Genomic DNA, 22,130 nt, shown 5'->3' on the forward strand with positions numbered 1-22,130 from the left:
CTGCCGCTTCGCTCACGGCCGGTTAAGTTTGCCTGGCGGAGGTGGGAGCAATGGAGGAGGGTAATGGCAAAAGCCGCAGGCTCCCTGGTCCTTAAAGGCCCAGCGCCCCCCTGCAGCTTCCCGCCCCCCCCCCCGCCCCCCGTCCGTCTCTGCCGCAACCTTCTCAGTGCAGAGGCCGCTTCCGTGTCCACGAGCTGAGGCTGGAAGGCCGAGGGGGCAGAAGCACGGTGCCCTACCTGTTGGGGGTGGGCTTCAGGAATTAAACGCCCATCGAGTACAACCTTTGCTTTCCTTCCTCTCCCCATTGGAAGGCGATTACCAACCTTACAGTTGATCTCCTCTTCCTGCGCTTCCACATCAACCCGCTTATTACCACTCTGGATCCAGTGCATACTCCTCTGTGGGCTTAAGATCTCACCCTCTTGTGGGAGCCCATTGGCACTTGGGTTGTTAAGGGAGAAATTGGAGCTAAGCACAGCAAACAATAGGGTGTGGTTTCATTCAGGACTTTAAATGCCAAACAACGGTCTCTAGAGCCAAGGTTACTCAGGGCTTTTGTTTGTTTGTTTCCACTGTGGCTTTATTTTATTCTTACTATAGTTCAAGGTTTTTTTTTATCTTTTTGCTTTTATCATCTACATATTTTTGCAGATAGAAAATGAAAGCATGTCAAAGCCACTTTGGCAGCCATTTCCTCTCTGCTGGAATCCTGTGTGTCACTCTGCTGGGGGACTGAGACTTTGGGGAACCAATCAGGACTCAGGCAGAGGGGTTGTGAAAGCAGGTAGGATGTGTTAAGTTAGCTCACGAGGGTCATGAGTACCTGGTTTCCTTTTAAACATGAGCCAGTGGTGGCATGTGTGTCTCCTCACAGGTTCATGTGTGGGCATGCATGCATACATGTATGGAGCAGTGCAGTACCCTGCCTGGATGGATGACTGCAACGGTGGTACTTTGGGATCAGCTGCTGAAAGTTCAGGTTGGAGGCCTGCCCGGGTGTGGCTAAGTTCCTTCAAGGACCATTGGGCACATGGCAGTGTCTTGGAAGTGGCTTTGCAAGTGGAGGTGAAGGAATATTTTTTTTACTTCTGCAGCAGAATTCATTGCTTTTAAGTGAAAAGGGTAGAAGTACCTCCGTGCTGGTCTTTTACCTGCTTGTAGAACTGCAGGTGAAGGTCATGTGTGCCCACGAACAGTTTCAATTCCATGTACATTAGTGCTTTGCCCACCATACACGGGCCTACCTGTTTTGTCTGTGTCCCACCATGTGTCATAACGCAGGGATTTCCCTCCAAACAAACCCGTTAATCCTGTGTGGTTTCTCATCTGTCACTTGGCTTTCCAATTTACTGGAGAAAAACTGTTGCTGTGTGGCTTAGAAATGGCAGGAGCTGAGGGAAACCATATGAGCACTGGATGAGAGAAGCTGCAAGCCTAGCCCGGAGGGCTTGCTTGCTGAGATCGTGTTGTGATGCCTGGGAGAAGGCAGGTGCAGGCAGTAGTAGAAAGGAGGCCGAAAAGTGTCTTCCGGCAGCAGGAAGTGGTAAGCACCTATGGGGAAATGAGGCTTGTTCTTCCTTTTGGGGTTGAGCAGAAGGGGAACCAAAGCAGAACCCTGCTCCCTACCCCCAAGGGGACCTGGAGGGAACACAGGCAGCTGCACAACTTCCCGGCCCAGGTCTCCAGGCTGCTTAGGTCTTTCAGGCTGTAACTCAGGAAGCAGGCAGCGTCTGGCGAGGCTGGGGAGGCAGGGAGAGGCCTGGGCCTGGAGCAGCGACGGGGCCACTGCTCGCTGCCTAGGGGGCCCGGGGCCCGGGGAGGTGGCAGCACAGATAGCCTTGTGAAGGAGGTGCCAGCCAGGCGGGCAGCTCTTGTGCTGACTGCTTCGCCGCGAAGCTTGGGCACAGGGTGGTGTAGGTGTAGGCCCAGTCGGAGGAGGGTGCCTTGAGGCTGCGAGGGGGCGCTGTTCCCCTGAAAGCCCCTCGGGGCCCGCGTCTGGCCGGGGCCGCCCCGCCCCCCGGGGGGACCGCGCTGGGGGCGGGGCGAGGCGGGGCCGCCGCACGGGGCTGGCTGGGGCCCCGGGTCCCAGCTTTTGGCCTCTTGCCGCCGCCCGCGTGGGAGAATCCGAGCTCGACGGCGCGGCCCTGTGGCCGCCATGGCTGCGCATGGGAAGCTGCGGCGGGAGCGGGGGCTGCAGGCGGAGTATGAGACGCAAGTGAAAGGTGAGAGGGAGTCGGGTACGGCGGGCCCGCGCTCCTGCGCAGACCTCCAAGCTTGGGGGTTTCCCCCAGGCAGCGGCCCCCGCTGGGCCCCAGCGGCCTGGACCGGGGGTGGAGGAGCCGCACCTCTTGGTTCTCCTTTGGCCTCAGCTGCCCTCAGGTCCCTCTGCTTTCGCCCGCCCTTTGGCTTCTCTGCTCTGCTGGGTCTGCGCTTCTCACCTGAGGAGCACGGAAGACCTTGGTGGCCCCCGAGGTGGCATGCTGACTGGAGGGCAGTGGGTCTTGGAGGTTGCTGGAAGGTGGGCTGGGGGAAGGGAGGGATGAGCAGGATGCGGGGATTGGTGGCCACCTCACCTCAGCCCAACACCACTGGACTTCCGGAGCTCCTGGCCCCTTGGCTCCTTCTTGGCATTGAGGTGGCTTGCAAGGCCAGGGCGCTGGCCCCGGGGCACGCGGGACAAGTGAATGTTGCCCCGCGAGGTTTCACACAGCTGGCTTTGGGGGCTTCTGCAGTTAGACCCCTTGGGGTTCCGATGAACATCGCAGTACAAATGAACATGCAAACGAGCTGTCCACTTCTTTTACCTGGGCTGTAGGGCCGCCTGCAAAAGAAAACAGGGAGCATGGAAGAGCCCAAAGTTCTCTTTTGCGTCCACATGTCGGACTCCTTATTTCTTTCAATTGCTCCATTTTACCCATTGTGAAAACAGACACATACAGTGACTTACCTTGGTCACACAGCACAGCAGCTGCTAGGATGCTAAGCAAAATGCCACTTGGACTCTTTTCCACCCTTAGATGCACAATCTGATGTAATGAGTCGGTGCAACAATGTATACCACTGTGTCCTGTCCAGAAGACAGCCCCCTGTGGAGAGCCAGAGTAGGGTGACTAGAGAGAGCGACAGCTCTGCCACTCTACCCTTATCATTTCTCAGATGGAGACAGTGATCCCATCCTACTTCCTCAAAATGCACCAACACTGGAGGACTTTAAAAACACTCAGCAAACGCAGGGCAGTTAATTCACACTGAACAGAGCAGTTTTGAGCAAGATGTTGTTAAGACATACCTTGCTTACTCTGCACCTCCAACCACTTGTAGCCTTTGTTTCCCTTCTCACTTCCCAAAGAATCCTTCCACCCATGCTAGAAAAGCTAGGGCACTGCCTTGACTCCCTCAGTTCTGCAACATCAGCATGGGGACAGTTTGGGAGGCCATCTTTCCTTCTTCTCTGCCTGTCAGCAGAAGTAAGAGTGAATGCCTTGCTCAACAGATGCACTGATGGCCCTAAGGCCCAGCGTTGCAATTCAAACACAAGGGATTCCCTTTTGGCAGATGTTTTTTTTTTTTCTACATCTGTTTTGTCTTACATTCTGAGAATTCGTGAGAGAATTCAGAAGAGAGAACAGGTCCCTGCCCTCCCGTGGTTCACAAACAGTAAACAAGCCACTGCATAATTCCTTCAAGCAACCACTGGGAAGCAAACAGAATGGAATAAGGTAGACCTCGCTGCGGGGTGTGGGGGGGGGACACCATTCTGCTGAACTGACTGAGGTGTAGAGGAGGGGGCTAGGCACTGGCACCTGCCGTCCATGGACCTGAATTGGAATTGGTATCAACCAGGCAGTGCACACATCCACATGCTGATGGAGCTTTTGCTGCTGACACTGAAGAATCAATACAATGGTGTGGTCTGCTGCGCCATTCAGCACCGTTCAGTTGTAATAGGTCCCCAGGGAATCCAGCTGTTCCTGGAGGGTAGCACAAGTGCCATGGGGAGGGGAACCCTCACAGGTAATCTTAACATCTTGGTTGGAATGAAATTTCTACCTTCTATCTTTCCTTCCTTCCTTTTTCTTGTGCTGGTATGGGACTTGAACTTGGGATCTTGTCCTCTTGCTTAGCTTTTGTACTACTTGAGTCATACCTTCACTTCCAGCTTTTTGCTAGTTAATTGGAGATAAAGGTCTTGGGATTTTTTTCTGCCCAGGCTGTGGAACTGAGGCTCCTGAGTAGCTAGGATTACCGGAATGTGCTACTGGTGCCCATGTGAAATTTCATGTGTCTGTGTGTATGCTGCTACTATGACTTGAACTCAGGTCTGGACACTGTTCCTACCTTTTTTGCCCAAGGCTGGTGCTCTACCACTTGAGCCACAATGCCACTTCCAATTTTTTGCTGGTTAATTGGAGAGAAGAGCCTCATGGACTGTCCTGCCCAGATGGTTTTGAACCATGATCCTCAGATCTCAGCCTCCTGAGGAGCTGGGATTACAGGAGTGAGCCACTGCTGCCCAGCTGACAATGCAGTTACTTTGAACAGTCGCTCCAGGTCCTGTCCCCCAGGCTGCATCCCTGGCCTCAGCCCCTGCCTTGTTTTCCCCCTCCACCTCAACGAGGGCAACAGCTGCCCTCTCTGATTTTCCATAGCAGCTACAGGGGTCTGGAAAGGGGTCTGGAAGGAAGGCACGGGTGCGTGCCTTCTTCTGCATGGGGTGGACAGAGCCTGGGCTGTCTACCTCGCCCTCCTCCCAAGCCCTCTGCATCCATGAACACATTGATCTTGATTCACTTTCTTGGCACTCATTGCTTCTGGACATTTTGGTGTGTTTCTGCTCCTTGCTCTCTGCCCCCTGACTCCAATCCCAGCTTTAGGAGGGTGTGAAATGAAGATTGTACTCAATGAAGAAATGAAGCTGAAGTTGAGACTGTCTCATTTCCTCGGGGCCCCTGGGGAGGGGGACGGGGTTTTTAGTAGGTTGCCGCCGCTTGCTGGGCCTGCAGCTTTCTGCTTTAGGTCTGAATGTGGGAAGCAGCATTGCCAAATCAAGCTACTGATAAGGTGTCAAAAGGCCGGGCCATAGTGGGGGCCCTGGGTGTGGCTCTCCTCTGGGAGAGGAAGGAAAGGCCTGGGGTGGGTGACTTCGAGTGGGGACTGCAGGCAGAAGGCACTGGCCAGCTCCCTTTACTTAGGAGTCCTGTGCGGGGCCCTTAGTGCGGGACTGCTTTTGCCCTTTGGGCCAACGGCAGGCCTCAGTGGCCGCTAAAGCCAGCAGTTCACTGCAGGCTTGGAAGACAGCTATGCCTCCGCCTCAGTAGCCCCACAGATGTGTGCAGGACAGACCGCACCACCTGGGGTCCTGCGTGGCTAAGTGAAAGGAAATAGCAGAGGAGACAAGTTGGGCTTTTCTGGGAACCAAGGAGAGACGGCAGCTGGCTGTCAGTGTGCCCTTCTCTGCCCTTAGCCATGCCAAAACAAAACAAAACAAAACACCAACAAACCCAAATCAGGACATCCAGGTGCCAGTGGCTCACATCTGTAGTCCTCGCTACCTAGGAGGCTGAGACATGAGAATCCCAGTAGGAAGCCAGCCCACACAGGAAAGTCTTGTGAGGCTCTTCCCCTCCAGTTAGCCACCACAAAGATGGAAGTGGAGCTGTTGGTGAAGTGATCAGAGCCCCAGCCTTGAGCACAAAAGCTCAGCGACAGCGCCCAGGTCCAGAGTTCAAGCTCCAGGACACATGCACACACACGCACATGCACACACGGCCATCTGTCAGTGCCTCCTCCCTGGCCTGGCTGAGCCGTGGTCCCCGTGTGTCTGGTCCCCTTGCAGAGATGCGCTGGCAGCTGGGCGAGCAGCTGCGCTGTCTGGAGCTCCAGGGGGAGCTGCGGCGCGAGCTGCTGCAGGAGCTGGCAGACTTCATGCGGCGCCGAGCCGAGGTGGAGCTCGAGTACTCCCGGGGCCTGGAGAAGCTGGCCGAACGCTTTGCCAGCCGGGGCGGCCGCCTCGGGGGCAGCAGCCGAGAGCAACAGAGCTTCCGGTGGGTACCGTGCTGGCAGCCATGGCAGGGCCTGCGCTTGGTAGGCAGCCTGGACTGAGTGGCCCTCTGCCCCCAGGAAGGAACCGTCGCTCCTGTCCCCCCTGCACTGCTGGGCTGTGCTGCTGGAGCAGACGCGGCAGCAGAGCCGCGAGAGCGCGGCCCTCAGCGAGGTGCTGGCCGGGCCCCTGGTCCAGCGCTTGGCTCACATCGCCGAGGATGTGGGGCGCATTGTCAGGAAGGTAGGGCTTAGGGCCAGGCCAAGCTGGGGAGGGTGGCTCCAGGACGGGGTGGGTATTCATGCTGGGTAGTGCTGTGCTCACAGTCTCCTTGGTCTGCAGAGTAAGGAGCTGGTGCAGCAGCTGCAGGATGAGCTCCTGGAGGTGGTGTCAGAGCTCCAGACGGTAAGAAGGAAGGGCCAGGGCCCAGCCCCAGTGGCCCAGGGAGAAGATTCATCAGAGGGGGGCAAGCACAACCCCAGCCAGCCTCAGGGAGAAACCAGTGCCAGGGAGACATGGGTTTGTGGGACTACAGGCAGGCTGGGGGCAGTGCTGATGTGGATACCCCAAGTCTCAGGTTCGAGTCCCAGGCAGGCTGTGGTAGGGGGGGAGGAACGTGCCTTCAACAGGGCCGCCTTGCCTTGGGCCTCCGCAGACCAAGAAGACATACCAGGTGTACCACATGGAGAGTGTGAACGCTGAAGCCAAGCTCCGGGAGGCGGAGCGGCAGGAGGAGAAGCGCACGGGCAGGAGTAGCTCGGCTGCCCCGGCCAACGCGGCCCCCAGCACCACAGCCACAACCCCCAGCGCTGACGCGGGGCCCCTCCGGAAGAGCTCCCTCAAAAAGGGAGGCCGGCTGGTGGAAAAGGTAGGCCATCTTGTCATCCATGTCCAAAGGCTCCTGGCCTTCGCCCTGCAAGCCCTCGACCGTCTCTGAGGCAGTTTGCCCTACATTCCCAACTGGCTTTCCACAGCGCCTCGGGGCCCGAGCTTTGAGCCGCCCAGGCCTGCAGGATATTGCTCCCAGCCACCCCATGAGCTTTCAGAGGGCGACGAGACCCAGGATGAGTGACTAGGTGACATGTGAAGAGAAAGAGCACTCATTGCGGGGTAGCCCCACACAGAGGAGGAGGGGGAGAAACACTGGGGTGGAGAGTGGTGGTCCAGCCCTCCTAGCATCTTTTGAGCTTAGGCAGAGTTGTGTGTGCCTCCTCCTGCGTCCCGCTCCCCTGGCTTGTGCCCCATCACGAGGGGTGACCATCTGTGTCCTTCCCATTCAGCACCCATTTCTGTGATTTCCTCTCTCCCCACTTTTTGTGAAGAATGACAGAGAGGCATGTTGGGGGCTCAACCAAGGCAGGGGTGGCCTGCACGCAGCTGGACCGGCCTTTCCAGTGGACTGGAGACTGTGAACAGACAAGGCTGGGACCTGTGGAAAGAGGGGGCACTTGAGTTCCCATTGAGGTTTTTTCTGTGTGGAAGCAGGGGTCCTGGAGCTTGAACTTGGGGTCAAGATGCTCTTGTTGTTGAGTTTTGGACTCAAAGCTAGCACTCTGCCTTTGAGCCACAGCTCCGCTTTTGCCCCTTTGGGTCATTTATTAGAGATTAGAGTCTCACAGACTTTCCTGCCTGGGCTGGCTTTGAACCATGATCCTCAGATTCAGCCTCCTGAGTAGCTAGGGTGGCAGGCGTGAGCCACCAAGCCTGACTTCACATTGACGTTGAGGGACCTGTGGGACACTAGGTATATTTGTTCATGAAGGTGGAGAGGACGGCACGGGGATTCTATAGAAAATCACATGTGGGGACGGCTGCCACGTGGAAGACTCCAGTGTACCTTACTGTCTTTAACAGCGTCAGGCCAAATTCTTAGAGCACAAACTCAAGTGTACCAAGGCACGGAATGAGTACCTGCTCAGCCTGGCCAGTGTCAATGCGGCCGTCAACAACTACTACCTGCACGATGTCATGGACCTCCTGGATGTGAGTCCCGTGGGAGGTCCATGCCCTGTCACTGAGGGGCTGCATGTCCGGGCTCACCCAAGTATGTGCTTGCTCCTCTCCAGTGCTATGACACAGGCTTCCACTTGGCCCTGGGGCAGGCCCTCCGAAGCTACACGACCACTGAGAGCCACGCCCACACCGCGCAGCTGCAGGGCCTGGGCAGCCTGGAAGAGGCTCTGGAGGCGCTGGACCCCCCGGGGGACAAGGCCAAGGTGCTCGAGGTGCATGCTATGGCCTTCTGCCCCCCACTGCGTTTTGACTACCATCCCCATGAGGGCGATGAGGTAAGGGTCATACTTCATGCCCCAAGCATGGTGACAGAGGTATTCATCCTAATGCAGTCAGATGATCCATACTTGGTCAAGGAAATCAACGTCCTGAGTGTGGCCAGTCCTTACTTCTAAGCCCTCCTTCCTATAGCCCGAGGCGGGTGCAGTCCCTTTCTCACTGGCGTTAGCAAGACCAAACTTAGAGAGGGCCTGGTTTTCTCACTCAGCTTTTTAATTGAGCCACAGCTCCACTTCCAGCTTTTTGATGGTTAGTTGGAGAGAAAAACCTCATGGACTTTTCTGCCCAGGCTGGCTCTGAACCACGATCCTCAGAGCTTACTCTCCTGAGTAGCTAGGTTTATAGGAATGTGCGATGTGGCCTTTTGTATGCTGCTCAGTATAATCTTTTCTAGGTATTCCCATGCTGTAGCATAGAGCACTATTTTATTCCCTTCCCTGGTGGACTCTATTTCATACGTGGACTCGAATTTTTCATTAATTACTTGGTTTGTTTCCACCTTTGGACTTTTTGATTTTTTTCCCCTCTTTTCTTTGTCAGTTGTGGGGCTTGAACTCTGGGCCTGGGCACTGTCCCTGAGCTCTTCAGCTCAATACTAGTGCTCTACCACTTGAGCCACAGTGCCACTTCTGGTTTTCTGGTGGTTTATTGGAGATAAGAGTCTCATGGACTTTCCTGCCTGGACTGGCTTTGAACCCGGGTCATCAGATCTTGAGCTCCTAGGTAACTAGGATTCTAGGTGTGAGCCACCAGCACCCAGCTTTCTCTTTCTCTCTTTCCTTTCTTTTTTGATACCGGACCTGGGATTTGAACTCAACCTAGACACTATCCTTGAGCTTTTTTTTTTTTTTTTTTCCTTTTTTTTTTTTGCCGCTCCTGGGGCTTCAACTCGGGGCCTGAGCACTGCCCCTGGCTTCTTTTGCTCAAGGCTAGCACTCTACCATTTGAGCCACAGCGCCACTTCTGGCTTTTTCTGCTTATGTGGTGCTGAGGAATGGAACCCAGGGCTACATGCATGCTAGGCAAGCACTCTACCGCTAAGCCACATTCCCAGCCCCCCCCTGAGCTGCTTTTGCTCAAGGCTAGTACTCTATAACTTGAGCCACAGCACCACTTTGGACTTTTTCTGAGTAGCTAATTGGAAATAAGAGTCGCATAGAGTTTCCTGCCCAGGCTGGCTTCTACCTGTGATCCTCAGGCCTCAGCCTAAGATTACAGGCTTGAGCCACTGGCACCTGGCCACCTTTGGACCTCTACGAGTATTGCTGCCATGGATATTTATGGATGAGAGTGGATGTGGGCAGAGGGATTCATATCTCTTGGTATCTTCAATGTGTCAAGGCGCGGTAATCCCAGAGTCAACCAGCAGGCAGCAGAAGTGTGCCTTGTTCCACAGGCCCACCCTGGCTGCTGTGGTAGGCCCCGCCTTCAGCCCTGCTACTGCCCTCTACAGGTTGCTGAAATTCAGGTGGACATGGAGCTGCGTGAAGAGATTTTGCCCAGAGCCCAAAACATCCAGAGTCGCCTGAACCGACAGACCATTGAGACAGAGGAGGTATGAATGGCTGGGCAGGGGCAGGAGAGCCCTGTCTTGGGTTTGGCTGTTCTACCACTGTCCTCCCGATTTAGACTTTCTGTCTCCCATGGTGTGTGGGGTGTGTGTGTGTGTGTGTGTGTGTGTGTGTGTGTGTGTGTGTGTTGCTAGTATTGGGGTTTGAACTCAGGGCCTGAGTGCTCTTCCTTAGCTGTTTTGCTCAAGGGTGGCACTCTACCATTTGAGCCACAGCTCCATTTCTGGCTTTTTGCTAGTTGGAGATAAGAGTCTCTTAGCCTTTCCTGCTGGGCTGGCTTCAAACCAGAATTCTCAAGCTGGGAGCTGATTCACACTTGAAATTCTAGCTACTCAGGAGGCTGAAATCTGAGGATTGAAGTTCAAAGCCAGCCTGGGCAGCAAACTCTGTGAGACTCTTATCCCCAGTGAACTACCGGAAAACCAGAAGTGGAGCTGTGGTACAAATGGTAGAGCACTAATCTTGAACAGAAAATGCTGAAGGCCAGACCCTGGCCCTGAATTCAAGACCCAGAACTGGCAAAAAAAAAAAAAAAAGAAAAGAAAAGAACTAAATCCTCACATCTCAGCCTCCCAAGTAGCTAGGATTATAGGCGTGGGCCATCAGTATCCAGCTGTCTCATTTCTTGCCATCCTGGTGCTATTCCATCAGGTAAACAAGACACTGAAAGCAACTCTGCAGGCTCTCCTGGAGCTGATGGCATCAGATGATGGGGATGCCTTAGACTCCTTCCAGGCCAGTCCTTCTACGGAGTCCCTCAAGTCTACTAACTCAGACCCTGGCACGAGGCAGGCAGGCCGGAGACGGGGCCAGCAGCAGGAAACAGAGACCTTCTACATCACGGTGGGATCTGGCGGTTGGGGGACAGTCCACGGGGTGGGGAGGGGCAGGCACAAGTTACCCAGCCACGTCTAAAACTCGAGACTCTTCTCTTGGCCTTCCAGAAGCTCCAGGAGTATGTGAGCGGCCGAAGCATCCTTGCCAAGCTGCAAGCCAAGCATGAGAAGCTTCAGGAGGCCATACAACGAGGTGAGTCCTGGCCCATAGCCCATCCCTTCCTTCCCCTCCAGGGGCCCGAACCCTCATCTGCCTTCCTCGGCCTGGCCCAGACCCTCACTCAGCCTGTGTTCCCTCTGCCAGACAAGAACTAACCAACCCAACAGGAGCCCTGGTCTCTCTCCTACCTTAGCCCTGAGCCTTTTGGCCACACCCCTCTCTGGGGTTCTCTGTAGACCCCTCTGGCATGTTTTCTCTTCTCTAGGTGACAAGGAGGAGCTGTCTTGGTGAGTCTGTCCTGAGACGTTGGCTTGTTCAGAGGTCCTCTGTCTCTCTCCCTGATACCCAGCTCTGCTGACCAGCCCTCTGTAGCCTCCACATTGCATTTTGTCCAGTGGGTTCTAGAAGGACTTGGGAGGTCCAGGGCCCTGTCTGGTTGGACTAAGGGTGGGGCATCCTATTTCTGATGCCTGCTCTCCTCAGAGCCAGTTCCCATTAACTGCAGGACTCAGTGCACAAAGAGAAGATTCCCAAAGAGCCGCCACCCCCGTCCTAGTTCCCAATATAACCAGAAACTCTTTGGAGGAGATTTGGAGAAGTTTATTCAGGTACTTGCTTTATCCCACTCTCTTGTCAGTTTCAAGCCATCCTTGACCATTTTTGCTCTGCATTACATCTGTGGCCCAAATGACTGCTTTGATCCCAGTTTCTCCTCCATTTCTGACCTTCCTGGTTGGCAGTCACTGTTGCTTTCCGGGGCAGGCCTTTTCCAGGCCTCAGCGAGCTGCTCCAGGCTCTCTGACCTCTACTGATGGAAAAGGGGTGTTAAGAAGTACAGAAAACCTGGGGCAGGGTATTTTAGGGGTGATATATTGAATGTGCCACCCAAGAAAGAGAAGTCAGCTCTGGCCAGTTTGGCCTTGGTGGTCCTTGACAGTGAAAGAAGGGAAGCTAGAGAGATTTTTTTTTGGCCGGTCCCGGGGCTTGAACTCAGGGCCTGGGCTCTGTCCCTGCGCCTCCCTGTGTTCAACGTTCATACTCTTACACTTGAATCATAGCACCACTTCCAGCTTTTTTCTGTTTATATGGTACTGAGGAATCAAACTCAGGGCTTCATGTGTGCTAGGCAAGCACTCTACCACCAAGCCACATTCCCAGCCCTAGAGAGAGAGAGAGAGATCTTAACAAACAAAAGAGTTAGGCACTAGAGGCTCACACCTGTAATCCTAGCTACTCAGAGGGCTGAGATCTGAGGATCGAGGTTCAGAGCCAGGCCAGGCAGGAAAGTCCATGAGGCTCTTATCTCCAAGTAAGCATTGAAAAAGCAAGAAGTGGAGGTGTGACTTAAGTGGTAGAGTGCTAGCCGTCAGCAAAAATACTCAAGGGGAGTGCCCAGGCCACCCCCCGTCCTTCACACATGTACATGAAGAAATGACATTATTGTTGGTAATTTTGTGATTATGTACATAGAATATTGAAAAGAATCCGTCTACTTAATGAACAAATTTTTGAGTTTTGGGGCTGGGAATATGGCCTACTAGTAAAGTGTTCGCCTCATGTACATGAAACCCTGGGTTCGATTCCCCAGCACCACGTATATAGAAAAAGCCAGAAGTGGCGCTGTGGCTCAAGTGGTAGAGTGCTAGCCTGGAGCAAAAGGAAGCCAGGGACAGTGCTCAGGCCCTGAGTCCAAGCCCCAGGACTGGCAAAACAAAACAAAACAAAACAAAATAAATTTGAGTTTTGCAGTGCTACTTGCTTCAAGGTCAACATTTGAATTTTGATTATGCTTTTACATTCCAGCAACAATTTGCAAATAAATGTAAAGCACTACCTAAAATAGCACCAGAAATACGAAGCCACTTAGACACTGTTAAAAGAAAAAACTATGGATGGCCAGGATGAGTTAGGCTGTGTGAGTGACGTAAGCCCGGCGTGTGTGTTCACAGAGCTCAGGCCAAACTGTACCGCTGGTGGTGGAGAGCTGTATCCGCTTCATTAACCTCAATGGTAAGCACAGCCCAGCGTCTCCTGCCACCCTGGTACCTGCCTGGTACCAGGCAACTGGTGTAGGGAGCCAGGCTAGAAGGGAGGGACTCTGCCCTCCAGCTCCTTATCTTCCACAGGCCTGCAGCATGAGGGCATCTTCCGGATATCAGGTGCCCAGCCTCGGATCTCCGAGATCCGCGATGCGTTTGAGAGAGGTAGGGCTGTGCCAGGTTGAGTGGGGGCAGTAGGGACTCGGCACCCACAGTCTGCCTCCTCACCCAGCCATGTTGCCCACCTGCTTGCCCACAGGGGAGGACCCTCTGGTGGAGGGGTGTACCGCCCACGACCTGGACTCAGTAGCTGGGGTGCTTAAGCTCTACTTCCGCAGCCTGGAGCCCCCACTCTTCCCTGCAGATCTGTTCAATGACCTTCTGGCTTCTGCAGGTGAGGCCGGGCGTCAGGCCAGCGGGGTGGGTGGGATGGCGAAGCAGGCCTTCCCTACTCATTGTGCTGTCTTCCGGAACTGCTGGCCACAGAGCTGGAAGCCATGATGGAGCGGGTGGAGCCTGTGGGTCAGCTGTTGGCCCAGCTGCCCAGTGCGGTGCTGGTGGTCCTGCGCTACCTTTTCGCCTTCCTCAATCAGTGAGTGGTTCCGGCGGGTTGGAGGGGGGGCGAGCTGGCTGTGGTGGAGGAGGGGACACCAGTGCTCAAGCTCCTTGCTTGTGACCCACCCTGTCCACCCCCCAGCTTGGCACAGTACAGCGATGAGAACATGATGGACCCTTACAACCTGGCTGTGTGCTTTGGGCCCACACTCCTGCCGGTGCCCGCGGGGCAGGACCCCGTGGCCTTGCAGGGCCGGGTTAACCAGCTGGTGCAGACGCTCATCTTGCAGCCTGGACAGGTGTTCCCATCTTTGGCTGATCTGCCAGGCCCCGTCTATGAGAAGTGCATGGCACCACCTTCTGCTGCCTGCCTAGGGTACACTCTTGGTGTTGCCTGGTCGGGGGGATCCCCTGCAAGTAAGCCCCACTTACCTGCCTTCTCTTCTCTGAACATCAGGGACACACATCTGGAGAGCCTTGGGGAGAACGAGCCAGAGCTGGAAGCTGGGAGCCCAGCTCAGGAGGATGGTGAGGCAGATCCAGGGGGACCCTACCAGGTTTCCTCTCTTGGGGCCCAGTTCATCACCAATTGGCCCCTCTTTTCTCTCCCAGACACAGAAAAGGGTGTCATAGAGGCTGTGGCCTGCTTTGCCTACACGGGCCGCACAGCGCAGGAGCTGACCTTCCAGCGAGGTGATGTGCTCCGGCTGCACGCGCGGGCGTCGAGTGACTGGTGGCGAGGCGAGCATGCGGGCGTGCGCGGCCTTGTTCCCCACAAGTACATCACACTGCCCGAGGGGTGAGCGCCTGCCCAGGCAACTGTCCTCGCAGCTAGACTGCGACAGGAGATGGGGCATGGCGGGGCTAGCCTGGGATGGGCAGCGTGGCTCAGGGCCTCACCACGCCCCCTGTCTGTGCCCTGCAGGCTGCAGCCAGATCCTCCACCCGAAGCCACTGCCCCCTCTGGCCCCAGACGGCAGTGCTTGGTCCCAGCTTCTCCGGAGGTGGACAAGGTGAGACTGCCAGGATAAGCTGCTTGACCTCCATGCCATAATACCTCCCTCCAGACAAGCAGCTGAACAGGAGCCTAGCGCAGAGCCGGAAGAGGGAGTGGGAATGGAAGCACAAGGCTCAGGGGCTTGGAAAGAGAAGCACAAGACCTGTAGCCAGGGCCTGACACACATGGTTTTCTACCACTACTGGGGTTTGAACTGGTGACCTCCTGCTCTCACTTGGCTTTTCTGCTCAAGTCCAGCGCTGTACCATTTGAGCCATATCTCTTCTTCCTCCTTTCTCCTGGTTAGGGGGCTGGCTTCAAACTGTAATCCGCAGATCTCAGCCTTGTGAGTAGCTAGGATGGCAAGCGGGAGCCACCTGTGCGCAGCTCACGGAATCTTAAACACGGGGGCTGGTGTGGCTGACAGACCGCAGAGTAGGCTTCGAGGCTGGCGTGTTAGAGCACACCAAGGAGGATGAAAGGGACAGATGGCAGGGAAGCGAGAGGGCACTGGCAGAGGGAATTACACAGCACTGGGACAAGGCCATGGCAAGTACCACAACCTGAGTAGCCCAGTGCCCATTGGGTATTGGGACTCTGGTGAGCTGCATAAGGAAGCCTTGGGTGTGCTGAGCCTGAGGAGGAGAGTGTCACAGTGCGCATGCGCTCCCGGTGGGGCCCAGCTCCCAAGCTAAGCAGGTCAGGAAAGACTGGGATGGAAAAGAACTAAGGCCAGGGCCCAGCCAAGAGGGCCTCCGCCAGCACCAGGGAGGATGGGGGTGGCCTGCAGGTTGAAGAAGAGCAGTGCTGTGCTCTGGCATGACAATAGGGTCTGTGGAGTGGGAGAGTAACAAGAATCCTTCCTCAACTGTCCCTGTCTGTCTTCTCCAGGCTGTGGCGCAGAACATGGATTCAGTGTTTAAGGAGCTCTTGGGAAAGGCCATTGTTCGCCAGGGCCTCGGGCCAGCAGCTACTGCCTCCCCAAGCCCGGGGACTCGAAGCTGCCTGGGCAAGAACAAAGGCTTCTTCCGGGGATCTGGGGTCCCTACTTCCCCCCAGACTTCCCAGCCCCATGGCCCAGACTTGGCCTTCAAGCCGCACTGACATTCTCTGGTGGAGCTGGCGTAGGCTCTACTCCAGGAAGCAGCCAGCAAGCCCCCCGTCCTGCCCGCCCCAGGCCCTTTGCTTCTCTGCAGCTTTGTTATGAGGTGAGGGTAGTGGCTCATAAAGATCTATGCATTGATTCCCTGATGCTGGCCAGTGCTTTGTTGTGGGGCCTGGGCAAAGGCTACAGTGCCAGCTCCCAGTACCGTGCCTTGCTAGAGGCCAGCAGCCAAGGTAGCAGATTGACCATTTGGAAAAGCTTGTGCAGGTGATCCCTAACACCAAGCTGGCATCGGAGGGGCGTGGCACGTGGAGACCTGCACCTTAAGGTACAGACTTGGTTGCTGTGTTGTGGCTTTCAGAGTCATGCATGTATCCATGGGTACGGTGGTTTTTTTTTGGTGGTGGGGGGTGGTCATGGGTCTTTTTTTCTTTTGTGCCAGTCCTGGGCCATGAACTCAGGGTCTGAGCACTGTCCCTGGCTTCTTTTTGCTGAAGGCTAGCCCTCTACCACTTGAGGCACAGCGCCACTTCTGGCCATTTTCTATATATGTGGTGCTGGGTAATGGAATCCAGGGCTTCATGTATACGAGGCGAGCACTCTTGCCACTAGGTCATATTTACAGCCCATGGTCAAGGCTAGCAAGCACTCTACCAGTTTTGAGTCACAGCACCACTTCTAGTTTTCTGGTGATTAGTTGGATAAGAGTCTCACGGACTTTCCTGCCTAGGCTGGCTTTAAATGATGATCCTCAGCTCTCAGCCTCCTGAGTAGCTAGGATTACAGGTGTGAACCATCAGTGCTGTGCCTGGGTGGGGTATTTCTATGTCTACACCCCCTCAGGCCAGCTGCCCTTCCACATACCCGCCAGCACCCTAATCCAAGGAGACTCCTTACGCCATGGAAAATGAACTGCAGCTTTTATTAGGGAGAGAGAGAAGGGAGGGTCCAGCAAGGCACAGGCTAAAAAAGTTCCATGGCCGCACCCTTCTCCTTCTTCTTTGGCTCTCTGGGCCTCTATCTCACCTGGTAAGGGGGTGTACATGTGCTTGTGTTACCTGCCACCCCCAGGTCCTGTGGCCCTCTGCTCCAGTCTTTCCTCATTCTTGGTACAAATAGAGCTGGTTCAAAGGGCCCCTTATAGTCCCAGAGGCTGAAGTTCTCCAGGGGACATTGGGGACAGTGAGGTGGCTTTGCACAGAGCCACATAGTAAAGCAATGACAGGGCCCCAGGCTGCAGCCAGCTCTCTGCTGGGGGTCGCCTTGTCCCTGTGGCTCCTGGAACTGGTGTCAGAGAGGCAGCTTCTGAAGTGCAAGGAGACTTTGGAAGGAAGGAGCCCACAGTGGCTCAGGATGAGGTATCCTTGGCCAAGGAGGAGCTGGCAGTGGCACAAGACTCCTCTTGGGGTCCCAGGCTGAATGGGGTGCGGCTCCGGGCGCAGCCGAGCAAGCTGCGCAGCTCCGAGGAAATGCTGCTGCTGAAGGACGCATAGATCCAGGGGTTGGTGCAGCTGTTGAGGCTGGCCAGCAACATGAGCAGCACGAAGGGGGGCCCTGCGGGGGAGGAGCCAGGAGTGCACGTGGGTGGGCGTGCTGCCGCGGGGAGGGGGAGAGCCGATCCCGCGACCCCCACTTCTGCACCCACCTTCCCGAGGAGCCTCCGGGTCCCACGCTGCCCACAGCTGCACAAGGAAGAAGGGCGCCCAGCACAGCACATAAACAATCACAATCACCAGGGTCATCCTCACGGTCTTGGCCATCGCTGCCGACACTCGGGCTCCCTCGCTGGGACTGCTGGTTCGGTGCCCTCTGCGGCGCCCCCCAGCCCTCTCCGATGGCCCTGGCACCAAACTGGCATGGATCTCCCTGAAGATGAGGACCTGGCAGGCGGCGATACCCAGGGCAGGTGCCACGAACACCATCAGTGCTATCCAGGTGACGTAGGCGCGAAGGCCCCAGGGCTCTGCAAAGCGCGCCCAGCAGTCGAACACCCCGGTGCCGTCCCCCACATCACGCTGGGCAAAGATGAAGAGCTGCGGCAGGCTGAGAAGGAGGGAGAAGGCCCAGGCCACCAGCACTGGCCGGTTCCAGCGAGCCCCTCCGCCATGGCGGTATGCCACCATGGGGCGGCAGATGGCACGGTGGCGGTCTAGCGTCATAGCCAGGATCATGTAGGAGGAAGCGTACATGCCCACCATCTGCAGGTACTTGACGGCCCGGCACAGGGCATCAGGCCCTTGGAAACGGTCAGTGGCATCCCAGGCTAGCTGGGGCAGCACTTGAAACAGAGCCACGGCCAGGTCAGCGAGACACAAGTGACCAATGAAGACATGCATGGGCGCCCAGCGGCCACGCCGGCCACGCCGTACCAGGGCCCCCAACACCAGGCCATTGCCCAAGGCCACAGCCACAAAGACCGTGGAGAGCAGGGCCAGTTCCGCCTGTGCGAGCAGTGGGTCTCGGGAATCCAGCGGCTGCTCCTGGCTGCTGTTGCTGGGAGGGCTAGGGGGAGACAGGGTTGCAGGCACAGCTGCGCAAAGGTGGGGAACAAGGGCTAAGTTAGGGTGCTGTGCAGGGTACCCAGGCCAAGGAGATTCCTAACCAGTGCCACAGCTGGCAGCCTGGGTGGCTGATACTTTGGGCCTCCTTTTCCTCTCTTGTGAACACTAGGCCCCCTCTTGGCACCCCCACCCCCCACTACCACCACCTCATCCCAACTAGGGGGATCACAAGCCCCCTGGCTGGGGTCTTACCGGAAATGGTGGATGCCCAGAGCATGGCCGGGCAGCTACAGGTATCCTAAGCGCCTGGAGACAGATGCGATCCCGGCCTGGGCTTGAGAGGCCAGCTCCGCTCCGCTGCCCAGTGCTCCTGCGGGTGACAGTGGCGGTGCCTGTCAGCATGCGCCTGCCTGGGCTGGGGGGTCCACCTGCGCCCGGTCCTGGGCAGAAGAAGCAGGGAGCAGTGAGACAAAACATAAACCCCAGGATCCGCTCAGGCTGCGCATGCCTCATGCTTGGGGGTGCGCATCCAAGGCAGGGACCCCTGCTCTGGCAGAGGCCCTGAGAAAAGCCGGCTGGAAGCTGGGAGGATAGGGACTAGGCAGGAGGGTATAAGTGCCCCCCCTCCAGCCCTTCCACAGCCCTTTACCTGGCTGGGCTCCTGGGCAGCTAGGCAGCAGCGAGAAGGTGGCTCCAGCGGTCAGATCTGCTCTCCATCGTGTGCCCCGCCCCAGCCCAACCCAAGCCAGCCTCTGGGAGTGACCTGCACAGGAGGGGACTTCCTCCCCCTCCCCCACTCACCTCCCCTGGCCTCCCGCCGCCATCCACCCGGAAGTAGGTTTCTGGCCTCCCGTTTCCCTTCTTGCCCCCAGGCTTCCCTGATCTGTCCGCTGTACCGCTCACCCCCTCGCAGCCCGTCTTCAGCTTGGCCCAGCAGCAACCTGGGTCCCACCCCACAGCTTGTCTGGCTGTTCTCGGGACACCATTTAATGCAGGACCTTAACTCTCAACTGGGGACACCGAAGCTGGAAGTGGATGAGCCACAGATCACTCGGCTTTTTCATGACAAAACCTGACTCCCCTTTCCCACCCCTGCTCCAGCCCCTCCTGGGATGGAGGCCAGGAAGGGGTAAATACCACCACAGGGAGGGAGGGCCTCGGAGACCCAAGCCGGCTCCACCTCCGTAATTAGGGCTGGCTGGCTGCAGATGAGGGACAGGAAGGGAGGGGGTGGGGCAGGGGTCAAGCCAGGGTTTAATGTACCCCTGTAAGCTCCAGCTTCCTCCCCAGGGGCCTGTGGGAGCCAGGAACACCCCACCCTTTTCCTCCTCCCCCACCTGCAGCTACCTGCACTCGGAGGAGGGGCTTCCGGCTGACCTCCATGGGTGTACCTGTTCCTCCGGCTCCCTCTTGGTCTCTGAGTAGTCCTCCCCCATTTTCTCGGTCTCTGTCTTTCTCAAACACACACGGTACAGGCACACATCCACACAGCACACTGAACCCAGACTCCCACATTCCTGCACACATGAAAGGCACTAGGGCGTGAGTCTCCATGCAGTCTCCTGCCCTCCACCCCACCTCCACCCTCCTGGCAGCTCGTGTGCTCCCACTCTTTCCAGTCAGCCTGACCAGGGCCAGCCCAGCTCCAGGCTGTCTCCTGGTCACCCACCCAGGGCCAAGCTCCTGTTTTCCTGTTTGTCTTCTCCATTGACCTATAAGGCTCGAGACCAAAACAGCCTTAGCATGGCCCAGGCCCAGGAGCCCAGCCAATAGTCCAAGCCTCTCCTTCCTGCCCAGGGAGCCCTGTGGTGCCTGCACCCCTCCCAGCCCCAATAACGGCCGGGTGCCTTCCATTTCTTTTTTTCAGGTCAGAGGCTGGGATTCCAACTAGGTACCTGACACTCTTGCTCATTGGCTACCCACACCTCCAAACCTGATGGGTCCTTTCTATAGAGACATCTGCACACTCCACATGCACGCAGCAATGCGATGCAGCTCCAATATGCACAGCACAAACATGCACACACCCAATCCACAGTGAACAGCACACAGACGCCATGTCCATTCCATGCCATACCCATGCACAGTGCGCCCATCCTAAGCATGGGCACCACGGAATTCAGTCTCCCCTGGAACCATGCACAGCCCACTGTTAAGATCCTAGAAGCATGGGGCCTACATTGCTGATGCCATCCAGATCAAAGATGACGTCAAAGAGAATGAGGCCCTGGGAAAAAGTCCCACCTCACCTCGTACTTCCTGTCTGCCTTCTCCCATGCCCATCTCCCTGCACCTCTCAGCTGGCAGACAAGCCAAGGGGACCAGTTTGGGAAGGCAACAACATAAGGCTTCTTTCCCTTGCTTGGCTGCTGCTCAGCCTTGTGACTTTGAACACCCAGCTGTCTGTCAGTTCCTCAGTTTCCCCTAGTCTAGAATGGAACTTGACTAGCTGGAGGCTGGAGGATGCCAGTAGAAAGGAAGCAAAGCAGACACCTTTCCGATTGCAACTAAGATGGAAGCTGAAGAGGGAAAAGCTCCTAGGATGACCCAGAAGTGAGGCAGCCCTTCGGGGTAAGCAGTTGACTCCTTAGTTGCTATGTCTGAATGTGGCCACACAGGGTTGGACCCCAGGGATAACGTGGGATGCCCCCCCCAACCAAGTCAGGTGACCATGGGGCAGGCATCTTGGCTGTGGAGACTCATTTTCTGTTGTCAAACCACTTCTTTCTTTTCTGGGCCCCAAGAAACAAGGGGCGGGACTTAGGTCCCCAGCGAGGTAAGTCCTGCTCAATCAGGAAAAGTATAAAGGACCCCCAGGAGAAGATAAAAGCCACCTAAGCAAGAGGGTGGTACCAGAAAGTTCCACTTCACAGCTCAGTGTCCCTCAAGGCTGGGAAGGTGTGGATGGGTGCTGAGTCCCACTGTGGGCAACAAGGAACCCATCAGAGGGGAGAGGCCCTAGGGAGATCCCTGCCCCAGCCCCACCACAGAGGACCCGGAAAATGGGGCTCCGCCTGGCAGCAGTTACTACGGAAGAAGATGTGGTCACCAGCAGAGTGCACTGGGCTGGCGGGAGCCCCTGTCTTTGGCGCTGTGGTAAACAGGACCAGAGCATCTGCGCAGAGGGTGCAAGGCCCGCTTTCTCTCCCGCCGTGTCCCTCTGCGAGTCCTCACTGCTGTCTGTAAGATTTACAGGAAGCGTTTTGTGGCCCGGGTGTCACGTGGCCCCTGACCTCCTCTAGCCCTAAAGGGAGGAGTACAGGGGGACAGGAGACACCCAGGGGTGGAGGTAGGGGATGACACCGACCCCCTCGGGTTCCAGCCAAGCAAAGGAGGGGCAGAAGCAGAGAACCGCAGGTGGATCTGGGTCTGCCCACTGGCTGCTCCTGATCAGAGCCCTTCACTCACCAAACCCCAGGGTCTCTGACCTTGTACTGCACAATTCGAAGAACCTGCACCCAGACGAGGAGGCTGGGGAACTGCACAGCGATGAGGGCTGACAGGCCAGTGGCAGGCAGGTGGAACCAAGGATGTGGTAATGAAGGGAAACACCAAAACAGCCTGTCTGGACCATGGCCTAGAAGCAGGGGGAAAAGACAGACACCCTACCACAAGGAAGGAACTGGCAAACCACTGAGAGGCCATATCCTGAGGAGGGAAAGAAGCACCCCCACTCTGTCCAGGGGGGTACACAAATGCAGGTGGTAGTGGGCAGAATGAATGAGCTGCACATGTGCCAGGATGAATGGATGTCCAGCCTCGTGAGCAGAATGGGGCGAGTCCCCTGGCCTTGGAAGACCTGGAAAAGCGTTCATGAAGGAGCACGAAAGCAGCTAGGGCTTAGGACGAGGGCAGGTGGGAAAGTAATTGACTGAACATGAGTGGTTTGTGTTGGGATTGTCATGGTCACTGATGACAGGAAGACAGTGTGGCATACACTCTGAAAGGATAAACCGATTCTGACCGTGTACCTGGGGGACAGTCCCCCAGCAGGCACCCCCTCGCTGGACGGGGCTGAGTGGACGCAGAGGGCT

At 56.4% G+C, this 22,130-nt stretch overlaps 2 protein-coding genes across 2 annotated transcripts; one reads left to right on the forward strand and one right to left on the reverse strand.

Moving 5' to 3' along the window:
- Window positions 1-1,295: 1,295 nt before the first annotated feature.
- Window positions 1,296-15,733, forward strand: Arhgap4 (Rho GTPase activating protein 4). Its single transcript, XM_048336402.1, has 21 exons — window positions 1,296-2,222; window positions 5,837-6,044; window positions 6,121-6,283; window positions 6,383-6,445; window positions 6,696-6,908; window positions 7,895-8,023; window positions 8,107-8,328; window positions 9,786-9,887; window positions 10,555-10,746; window positions 10,848-10,932; window positions 11,165-11,186; window positions 11,405-11,507; window positions 12,849-12,909; window positions 13,026-13,103; window positions 13,198-13,332; window positions 13,425-13,530; window positions 13,636-13,869; window positions 13,951-14,021; window positions 14,106-14,292; window positions 14,419-14,506; window positions 15,382-15,733. Exons 1-21 carry the CDS (start codon window positions 2,156-2,158, stop codon window positions 15,592-15,594), a joined length of 2,742 nt encoding a protein of 913 aa, XP_048192359.1. The 5' UTR covers window positions 1,296-2,155; the 3' UTR covers window positions 15,595-15,733.
- Window positions 7,614-18,456, reverse strand: Avpr2 (arginine vasopressin receptor 2). Its single transcript, XM_048336403.1, has 4 exons — window positions 18,349-18,456; window positions 17,241-18,125; window positions 16,819-17,149; window positions 7,614-7,624 (listed from the first exon to the last, which is right to left on the reverse strand). The coding sequence occupies exons 1-3, from the start codon at window positions 18,371-18,373 to the stop codon at window positions 16,944-16,946; spliced, it is 1,116 nt and encodes a 371-aa protein (XP_048192360.1). The 5' UTR covers window positions 18,374-18,456; the 3' UTR covers window positions 7,614-7,624; window positions 16,819-16,943.
- Window positions 18,457-22,130: the final 3,674 nt, after the last annotated feature.

Source organism: Perognathus longimembris, chromosome 28 (assembly GCF_023159225.1).
Source record: "Perognathus longimembris pacificus isolate PPM17 chromosome 28, ASM2315922v1, whole genome shotgun sequence".
Lineage (NCBI taxonomy): Eukaryota > Metazoa > Chordata > Mammalia > Rodentia > Heteromyidae > Perognathus > Perognathus longimembris.

Excerpts from the sequence above, each read along its gene's own strand:
- Avpr2 (XM_048336403.1), bottom strand. The coding sequence starts at position 18,373 with ATGCTCTGGGCATCCACCATTTCCG. Across the intron at positions 18,126-18,348 it reads CTGGGCATCCACCATTTCCG|CTGTGCCTGCAACCCTGTCT; the intron begins GTAAGACCCCAG and ends ACCTTTGCGCAG. Across the intron at positions 17,150-17,240 it reads CCCGGAGGCTCCTCGGGAAG|GGCCCCCCTTCGTGCTGCTC; the intron begins GTGGGTGCAGAA and ends CCTCCCCCGCAG.
- Arhgap4 (XM_048336402.1), top strand. The coding sequence starts at position 2,156 with ATGGCTGCGCATGGGAAGCTGCGGCGGGAGCGGGGGCTGCAGGCGGAG. Across the intron at positions 11,508-12,848 it reads ATTTGGAGAAGTTTATTCAG|AGCTCAGGCCAAACTGTACC; the intron begins GTACTTGCTTTA and ends GTGTGTTCACAG. Across the intron at positions 13,333-13,424 it reads TGACCTTCTGGCTTCTGCAG|AGCTGGAAGCCATGATGGAG; the intron begins GTGAGGCCGGGC and ends TGCTGGCCACAG.